General features: G+C 61.0%; 1 protein-coding gene across 2 annotated transcripts in view; it reads right to left on the bottom strand.

Annotated features, from left to right (window-relative positions):
- Nucleotides 1-398: 398 nt before the first annotated feature.
- Nucleotides 399-9,783, bottom strand: part of AGRN (agrin) — a gene marked incomplete at its 5' end in the record, with an annotated part of 44,426 nt that continues 35,041 nt past the window's right edge. Inside the window, 20 exon segments of one of the 2 annotated variants that reach the window (XM_014582336.2) lie at nt 399-1,763; nt 2,101-2,204; nt 2,664-2,888; nt 3,141-3,173; nt 3,926-3,949; nt 4,141-4,228; nt 4,329-4,521; nt 4,669-4,785; nt 5,030-5,041; nt 5,275-5,386; nt 5,599-5,763; nt 5,855-5,951; nt 6,178-6,312; nt 6,404-6,633; nt 7,116-7,331; nt 7,423-7,615; nt 7,773-8,123; nt 8,245-8,364; nt 8,454-8,568; nt 8,708-8,835. In XM_014582336.2, coding sequence (XP_014437822.1) covers nt 1,606-1,763; nt 2,101-2,204; nt 2,664-2,888; nt 3,141-3,173; nt 3,926-3,949; nt 4,141-4,228; nt 4,329-4,521; nt 4,669-4,785; nt 5,030-5,041; nt 5,275-5,386; nt 5,599-5,763; nt 5,855-5,951; nt 6,178-6,312; nt 6,404-6,633; nt 7,116-7,331; nt 7,423-7,615; nt 7,773-8,123; nt 8,245-8,364; nt 8,454-8,568; nt 8,708-8,835 — 2,816 coding nt within the window. 2 annotated transcript variants of the gene reach the window in all.

Raw genomic sequence — 9,783 nt, 5'->3', positions numbered from 1 at the left:
TCCCACTGCCCACTCATCTTGGCTCTACGTTCCCAGACCTGCCTACCCTCAGTGCAGCTTAGCTAACTCCCCTTACACAGTTCTGTGCTGTCACAGATGTAGCTGGGTACACACACACACACACACACACACACACAGGAGGACCTGCCTACAGGGCCTGTCACAGCTTTGCCACTTTCCAGCTGGAGTGCAGTCTCCATGCCCCCCACCAGTACACTACAGTGTGAGTGTGCCATTCATCATATGGGGGATCCTCAGCCAGAAGGTGCCCAGTGCAGGGTCTTCTTCCTCCATCCTGGGCATCCAAGGGAGCATAGAGCCTGTGCCCCATCATGAAGCCAAGCAAAGAGCCACCTGGCTGGGGATCCTGTGTTTGGTGAGGACAGACACAGCACTCCTTAGAAGGTTTTCAGACTTTATTTCACAGTGGGTGATGGACACAGACACAGACTGGAGTTAGTAACGTGACGCCATGCGGCTCCCTCCAGCCTCTGCACCAACCCCCTAACCCCAGCTTTCTCTGGTTTAGCTCCCAGGAAGACTGGACCGGGGATGGAGGCTGGGGCCTATGGGAGACAGGACAGGTAGGAACGCTGCAGTTTAAGGCATTTCTGGCTTATGCAGCCATCTCTGCTGCTCCTGCACCAGCCCCTTGGTCTTAGTCAGGCACCAAGCCAGCCCCTGACCGTTCTCAGACAAGCGTGACCACTCCTCATCCTGGAACTGGAGTAAGGGTTTGCTGTAAAGGGAGCCCTCAGTTGCTACCAGCCAGGAAAAGAAAGATGACAGCCCTGCTGCCCCAGGCGCCAAATAAAATCAATGCATGAAGAATATGGTTGGTGTCCAGGCCCAGATACCTGGGCAGGCAATGGGCCTGGGATGTGTGGGAGGAGCACAGCTATGTCCAGGGTGGCTGGGTGGAGCCAACTGAGGTTCGGGGTGCCCCAGACGAGCCTGGGCCTGGCCTCTGCTCTCCAGCACACTGGCACAGGGGAGAGCAGCTCAGGGGAGGGGTGGAGCGTGGCCCCAACAGTAACATTGTCTCTAAGTCACAGTATTGGCACAGGAGGCCAGGCAGGGCCAAGCCTTGGAGTCCAGGCCAGCTACAGCCCACAGCACACCTAGGACGGAGAAGCAGCGTAAATGGGAACCTAAAAAGGCCCTTTGGGGCTTGCCCAGAGGAAGGATTCCCACCAAGCCCCAGTATCCCCTTACCACTCTGGGATGCAGGCCTGGTCAGATGGAACGTAGGTGACTTGGGAGCAGGTTCGGCCAACAGGCTGGGGGGACACGAGGGACCAACACAGGTAGACACACGGGGGACCCACGGTGCAAAGGGCTGAGACTTGGTGCCCTGAGGCAGAGGGGCACGTCCTGAGGCTTCCATGTGAGCCAAGCCCTCCATGCTGCCCTGTTGCTGCCACATCACCTCCACAAGTCCCTTGGCACCGGGTTTGTCTCTGCAGCACGGCTGCCTGGACGGAAGGGAGGCCGGGCCAGCAGTCCCTCCGGCCAACACGCAGGCAAGAAAATCATATCAAAAAGCAACAAGTTTACAAAAATAGAAAATAATTACAGCAGGGTGGATGTGGGCTCTGGAGTGACTCATGGGGTGGTGCAGGGCCGCAGCTCTGGTTTGGTGACAGCATCCTCCAGCAAGTGCAGTGGACGCTGGCCTACCACCACGTCCCGCAGGCAGCCCACGAAGCCTGTGCCATAGGCCTTGGGCAGGGTCTGGCCCACGGGCAGCTTCTGCAGGCCCCCTGTAGGACAGACAGCAGGAAGTCACCCAACTGTGACTTAGTGAAGCTGATGAGCAAAGGGACCCACCAGCATCCGAACCACAGGTGAGTTCCCTGGGGCCCATCGGTATCTGGGGGACTAGGTGACCAGCAGGTGGACCCACACCTGTTCTAACCTCCTGGCCTCACAGCGTGAGAACTGCCTGCGCTTAGGTGAGAGCACAGAGCCCCGTCCCACCAGCCCATCTGCCGTGATGATGGGACGGATTTAGGTGCCAGCCCTGGTAGATGGAGTCTGTCCCTCAGATGTCCTGACACCCTTGGGCGCTCCCTCCCCTGGCCTCCCCCAAACACTCACCGAGCCACAGGGCTCCATCTGTGTCCAACTGTGTGGCACCCAGTGGTGAGGAGCCAGTCACGGGGGCCTCGTTGCCCACCTGAAGGGAACCTTCTCTCTGCTCCCTAGACGTACAGGGAGTGGTGAGATGGTCAGGGGGCTCCTGAGGGCCCTCTTTGCCTCCAGGCCTTGACTCCACATCCCTTCCACCCCCATGCCTTGCAGGTGTCATACTCTGAGGATGTCAAAGTGTCAGGCTAGGACTGGGTGGGACCTGGTGGCCAGGTCAGGGGATTTCATGCAGAGCAAGCTTTGCTGGAGGTGACAGCCAGGTTCATACAAGAGGGACATATCCCACTGGCATCCAGACAGACTGCCTCTTAGATTAGGAATCCCCTGGCCAGAGCTGCTTGTCTTACACCTCCTGGTCCCTCTTCCTCCCCACTGGCAGTGACTTCAGGTCAGGCAGTCGAGCCTGTCCTCCCTAACCCCTGCTCAGCCACGAGGGACCGGGCACAATCCAGCTGGGCAAGTTCGGGCACCACCCGCTGTTATTCTTGGCATGCCCTGGGCTCCCTGCTGACCTGTGTGCCCTGACCCGCAACCAGCGGTTGGTGTTGACCGGCACAGTAGAGCGCAGCACCACGGGCTGGGAGCCCAGGTCGTAGCTCAGCTGCAGGCGCCCGTCCACGATGGCCAGCGCCACATAGTCCGCCCGCTCTGTGGCCTTGCCAATCCATAGCACTAGCCCCTGTGTGGCCTCGGTGCGCAGGCTCAACTCAAAGTGATTGCTCTGCAGCGCCTTCTCACTGGAGGGCAGAGGGGCGAGTCAGGTCCTCCAGGATGGCGACAGGGCACAGGGTATGGAAGCAGGAGGGCAAGGGCCATGACTGTGGAGGCCATTGGGCTGGTGATGGGGCCCAGGGCAGGTGGGCAGATGGAGAGGAGAGACGGACAGAGGGGCAGCTCAGCAGAGAGACAATTAGAGAGCGGTGAGGAGAGAGATGGGCAGACAAGTGACGGGCCAGCCTGGGGTCTCTTAGGCACTGCCACATGCTCACCTGTGAGGGGCCCCGGAATCCAGAGTTTCGGGGCTTAGAAGCAGGAAGAGAGGGAGGCATGTAAGCAGGGGACAGACAGGCTAGAGTTTAGGGTGGGGAAAAGCTGCTACTATTGCTTGGCCCTTCCCCATGTCCCCTTTTCAACGCTGGACAGTGGGAGGAGTAAGCATCCATGGAAGACACACACACAATCCTGGGGAATCATTGGCCCCACTCACCAAAGGGCTCTGTCCATGCCACACCTGCAACACACATGTGCAGACACACAGCTGGTGGGTGTGGCCCAGCCTAGCTACGATGCCAGAGAGTGAGGCATGGGGTACAGAATGGAGAAGGGTTCACCTGCCTGGAAGCGGCCCCTGGATGCCCCAACACACACATGCTTACATGCACGTATGTGCACATGGACACACACGGGCATTTACACATGTACACACAAAACACACATACACCGAGAAATGCATACATGTTTTCAGACACACCTGAAATGCACGAGCATACATGCAAACGAGCATGCAGGTGCATGTACACATGTGTACACACATGCTGGTGCCTTGAGGCAAAGGCAGCAGCTGCCGGGGTTGGTGGAGTGACCAGCCCTGGGCGCGTGTCCTGGGAAGGGCTGACTCCCCACTTACAAGGCAGGAAACTGAACCCTGTACATCACAGTTCCCCACCCCCGTCCTCCATCCAGGATGAAACGGTCTGCCTTCAGTGGGGATGGGGACCAGAGAATGGGTAAGTGTGAATATGAAGGTGCAGGTGGGGGCTAAGATGTTACTTACGCTGGGATCTCATTGGTCAGTTCGCTTGGAAACAAAGAAACAGAGACAGTGAGAAGGAAGGAAGGTGGGCTGGATGCTGGGCCATCCCATCTTGGCCACAGAGCCAAGAATGAGTATGGAGAATCTGGCGTCCCACCCTGCATGGCTTGCAGACAGGAGCAGGGAGCAGAGGGGACGCCTGGCTCCCTAAGCATAACCCTAACCCTAACCCTAACCTCTCAGTCACGGCATTGAGGTACTCGACGTAGGTCTTTCCATCGAAGGCCAGTGTGTCTAGGTCTCCTGCCGACTTCTCAACCAGCCCTGTAAGACAAGTGTGGAGGCAGGGGTGCTGAGTCAGGACAGGCCTCCAGCAGGGTCTCCGGGCCCCATCTAGCCCTGGTCCTGTGCTATCCACACTTACCCTTCTCGCAGTGCAGCCCCGAGAAGCCCCCGGGACACAGGCACTCGTAGGTGGCCTCTCTCGGGAGACATGAGGCCCCGTTGAGGCAGGGGTGGCCTGAGACCCGGGTACAAGGGTGGTCCATAAAGGATGAGACGTCCACTGCCCGCAGCACATGCTCCTGGGTCAAGAGCTGGCGTCCGCTCAGGGAGACCTGCAGGGGGAGGGGAGGGGCACAGAGAGCCTCTATCCTGCGTGCTGACCTCCCTGCTGTGGCAGCCCTCACCTGAGAACTGAGACCGCCCCCATGATGGGCCCTTCACTGGGACTCTACCACTCCATCCCACCCCACCCCACGCACCAGCTGGATGGCGCCGTCAAAGCCTGAGGACACCATGGCTGCCCGGGCCAGCTTGCTGAAGTCAGGGGCCCCCCCGACATATAGCGGCTCCTTCAGGTTGAGGATGGTGTGGGGCACCTGTGGGGAGGTGCCAGGTTAATGGGTTGAGCAGAGCCTGCCCACTGGGCAGGGACACGCTGAGTCCCAGACCAGGAGCACCCCGACCAGCCATGATACCTCAACACCCCGCCCCAACCCCAGCCTATCTAAGAGGCAGCGTTAATGACACAGAAATGGCAGATGGTTGGGTCCTTAGTGGGGAGAGGAGCTACTCTAGGGATGGAGGCAGGTGACGATGAGCTGGGTGAGAGGGCGACAGTACCTTTCGGGATTTCTGACATCCGGAGAGCGGGTAGGGGATTGCAGAGCAAGAGCCAAGAGCAGTGGGGGCAGAAAGAGGAGACGACAGAAGAGGCGCAGGACAGGTGGAGAGAAAACAGTTCAGTGAGAGCCGGCCAAGGGGGGGGGGCTGCCAAGCCCCCCCAGGAGGAGGAGGGAGGGAGGCAGCAGGAGGAGGTCTGGGAAAGGCCCACCCGTGCCCCCGCCTCAAGGCCCTGGGGCACTCACCGGGGACTCCCCCAGCACACGGGGCCCATCACCAACACGCATGGCACCCTTGCGGCCATTTCGCTCCAGTGAGACCCTGGTCCAGGTGCCCAGGGCCACCAGCTCCTTGCTCCTAGTGAGGAATGGGTACCACAGATAGGTGCTAGATTCTGCCTGCCTGCCCAGGGCTGCCAGTACCACTGCCATGAGCTCCCAGCCTCATACCCATACCCACCCCAGCAGGGTCCTTCCGGTGATCAGTGTGGGTGGTCCTACAGAAACAAGCTTTGGGCAGCCCAGGCCAGGGCCTTGCTCAGCCTGTACAAATCACCCACATTTGCCCACCTAATGACTGCTGCCCCCTTGCCAAGGTCATAGCGGAATTCCAGGCGACGGTCGTGCAGTGCCAGTGACACAAAGTCCCCCTTGCCATCTGTCTTCTGCCCATTATAGAGGAGCAAGCCGCTAGGGCCACGAGCCAGGAACACCACCTCCAGCGCCATCTTCTCCCTAGAGTCAGATGGAGGCAACTCACTGTCTCCTCTCTATACCGTGAATGGTGCTCAGGGGGCTGGTTCCCTCCCCTGTTCCACCTACTGACCCCAAGTCCCTCTCAAAGGTGTGTAAGCCTTTCAGCTCCAAGTAGGAAAAGCCATTGAAGTCAGCCAAGAAGGGTCGCGTATCATCCGGCTCTGAGGCTGTGGAGGAATGAACAGGGATCACATGGGGCCCCAGGCCCTGACCACATGGGTCTCCTGCACCCCCAAAGTCCTGCTATCCCACACCCAACCTAACTCAAAACCTAACACTGACTGAACTTCAACCCTCACTAGAACCCAAACCCCAGCCCCAAACTTAGACCACGACCCAACCTGAACATCTGACCCTGCCCTCACCTCCTGCCCTCAGATCCCATGCTCCCACCTGTCTGGCAGAGGGCACCCCCACGTCCTGGAGGGCATTCACACTTGGCCCTGCCCTCGGGCAGTATGTGGCAGGGGGCTGCCCCATGGCAGGGGTTTGGTTGGCAAGGACTCTGCTCATCAGCACAGGTCGGGCCTGGAGGAAATGGGACAGGGGTCCCGAGAGGCGTAAGACCCTTCCCCCAGACAGTTTCCCACCCCCACACCGGGCCTGGCCCTGGCCTCACCAAAGCGGCCGGGTGGGCACTGACAGTGGAACATGCTGGCCTCCAGCGCCTGGCATGGGGCCCCGCCATGGCATGGGTTGGGCAGGCAGGGGTGGTCCCCACACTCGCCCACATTGGAGCTTCGGGATGCGGCACCCTGCCAGCTGCTGAGCTCCAGCCGCTGGTTGTTGACATCCAGCAGGCGGATGCAGCCCTTCAAACCAACGCCCACAGCAGTCCGCTCGAGCACCCTGCCACCAGGAAGAGGGTCAGGGATCAGAGGCCAGAGGCCAGGACCATCTTGTCACAGTCAGTGATAACATGCATCACCCAGTAAGTGAGGGTTACGGGTCAGGCCTGTTCCCCATTCCCATCCCCGTTTTTGGTGGTCACAAGATAGCTGTCCCCATAAACAGAACAGAATCAGGAAGTGGGGTGGAAGGTCAAGGGCTAGGAATGAAGGTCAGGGTCAGCTCATCCCAGGGTCACACAGCAGACTACCAGACCTCTAGGATGCCACACACAGAAAGGACAGGATTAGGTCAGGAACAGGTGGAGGACCAGGGGCTGGGGTCGAAGTCCCAATCACAGCTATGTTCACACACCCCCGCCCCCATCCCCTTTGCCAGTCACAGGTAGCCTGAGCTCTCTGGATGCCACCCACGAGAGTCAGATCAGGGTCAAGGCTGGGTAGGACTAAGGTCATGGCGGCACCACCCTCCTTGGTGCTCACACGGCTGCCTGGTCCTCTGGGACGCCACCCACAAAGAGGTCTGTGTCCAGATTGAGGCCATCAGTGCCACTGGGGCTCTCGCCCAGAACGGGGGTCTCACCATCCACTGAGAGTGAACCCCGGCGCCAATGCCGTGACAGTTCCAGGCGGTGCCACCGGCCAGGCTCTACGGACACTGAGCTGGTCAGCACCGCGGGCCCAGACCCTGTGTCAAACCTAGGGGTGGGAGCAGGTGTTCAGGAAGGCTGGCCTCCGCCTGGGCTAGCCCTGCCCTGCGCTACCTCACGCCTACCCTACTCCCGCCTACCTGAGCTGCACGTGGCTGCCCAGCAGTGCCAGGGCCAGGAAGTCCTTGCCCCGGGCATTGCCGTTGTACAGCAGCAGCCCCTGAGGCTCCAGGGTCCGGAATTCCAGCGCCAGGCGCAGTGTGTGGTAGGCTCGGAGGGTGGGGAAGGCCATGAAGGAGTGGCCCCCAAAAGCTGGCACAGAGGGGAGTGACGCTGCAAGGGGAGAAAGGACAGGCCTGGCTGGAGGAGTAGCAAGGACCATGCTGAAAGCCCTGATCCCAGTCCTGCCCGACCCCAACCCTGACCCCTGACGGTAGCTAGGCCCTGCCCCCGCTCCTCCTGGCCCCGGCCCACAGTGAAAGCCCCTTACCTTTCTCACAGACTACGCCTCCCCTGCCCTCGGGGCAGCTACAGGTGAAATCCCTGCCCTGATCCTGACAGGTGCCCCCATGGAGGCAGGGCTGGGAGTCGCAGGGTCTTGAAGACTGCTGAGGGCCTAGGGGCAGAGGCCGGCGTCCAGGCACCCGGCTGGGGGCAGTAGTGGGCGGTCGACGTGTGGTGGGGAGTGCTGTGGTCCTGCCAATGGGGCGGCTTGTGGGACTGGGATACAGGGCCCGAGGGGTCACAGCAGAGGGCAGGCGGGACACAGTGGTGGCTCTGGCTGTGGCCAGGGCTGCGGTAGCTCCTGTTGTGGCTCCCGTGAAGAATTCAGGAAACCAGTCTAAGGGTAAGAGAAGCCATTAGGGTCTGTAGGGCACAGGGCAGGCGGGGGGAGGGTGGGGCTGTCAGGTCTGGGGGCAGGGGAGGGAACAGGCAAGCACATGGCCTCACTGGGGGCTCACCGAAGTCCATGAACCGCACGTGCTCCTGAAGCGGCCGCCTCACCCCCAGGGACCGGCGCCTGGATGCCTGTATCTGCCGGAGCAGGGCCCGGCCCACATCGGGAGCCCTGAAGGTTGTGGCTGGGGGCAGAGGGCACAAATCATGGTAGAGCCCTAAGCAGCCCTCTGCCCACTGCCTCCTGGGAGGTACTTGGGGTGTGGGGACTCACAGGGATCAAAGTGCACATCCACAATGGCACGGACCGATCTGCCAGGCCCCAGGTCCCTCAGGCGGACACTCCGAAAATCCTTCTTGACGTCTGAATTGCGGAAAAGGTCATCCAGCTGTGGGCGAGAAGGTACAGACCGGTGAGGACAAGCCAGGCCTGGTTGAAGCTGTCGCCATCCCCCTTCTCTAGCCCCCGGGCTGCGCCAGAAGGCCTGTGGTTGGGTGGGAGCATCCATCCCACAGGGCCCCACCTACCGCGCTCTCGATGCTCCTGGCAGTCTCCCCAAACAGCTCTGACTTGGGGTCAGCCATCTCTGGTGTGTAGAACAGGTCCTGCCCCTCGACCCCCTCGAGCTCCAGCACACCCTGGAACGCCTTGGTGGCTGTGGGGGAGGGGCAGTGAGGCCCTGCCTGGCACCCGCCCCAAGCAGCAAGCCACGCGGGGCACAGGAGCAGGTGGATGTTAGTCAGATGGTCATGAGGTTAGTGGGGCCCCAGGGCAGGGCTGGCGTGAGTTACCAGACGGACTCCTCGGAACAGTGCCCCAGGCCGGCTTGCAACGAGAGAGATGGGTTAGGCACAGGGCCCTGGGCACCTACAGGTGTGCAGGGGTTGAGACCACACATGTGCACGTGTGTGCTGAATCCCCCAGACCACACACGCATGTGCCAGAGCCAGAAGACCTTAAACCCTAGTACCGACCTGCTGCCCGGGGTGGGGACAGCACCCCTGGAGTGTCCAGGCTGCTCCTCAGGCTGGACCCTGCCCCCGGCCGCCCACTCACCAGGACAGTTGGAGCCCTCTGTATCCACTGAGGGTGTCTTGCCATCCGAGCAGCAGCCCAAAGGCGAGTTGTAGCAGGAAGCTCTCTCGATGGGTGGCCCAGGGGTCACCACAATGCTACCCTCAGGGGGCTCGAGTCCTGGGGAAGCACAGTCTGAGCCTGGCTCCAGACAGAGCCCTGCTCCCAGGTCCCTGAGCCCCTGCTCACCCCCAGAGCCTCCCCCACTGGCCTCTTGGTCCCCACTCAGCTCCTCGTCGCCGCTCCCATCTGCGCTGCCAGATTCACCAAAGGGAGATGTGGCAAGGCTGGCTGCAGTGGGGGGTGTCGTGGGGGGCATGGCCAGCACGGGCCGTGCAGTGGTCTTGGGGATGCTGGCAGTGGTCCAAAGCCGTGGTGAAGGTGAGGGAGTGGATTGGCTGCGAGGAGTAGTGCCAGGAGCCAGGGGCAGGGCGCTGGGAGGAGCTGGCAGTGCCTCGCTCGGGAAGAGCTCTGGGATGGTCACAGATGTGTACGTTGGGTGGGCACCAGGAGCAACAGCCTCTGCCAG

This window comes from Tupaia chinensis, unplaced genomic scaffold (assembly GCF_000334495.1).
Source record: "Tupaia chinensis unplaced genomic scaffold, TupChi_1.0 Scaffold143584_1, whole genome shotgun sequence".
NCBI classification, from domain to species: Eukaryota; Metazoa; Chordata; class Mammalia; order Scandentia; family Tupaiidae; genus Tupaia; species Tupaia belangeri.
This window is presented reverse-complemented; position numbering and strand designations above follow the sequence as displayed.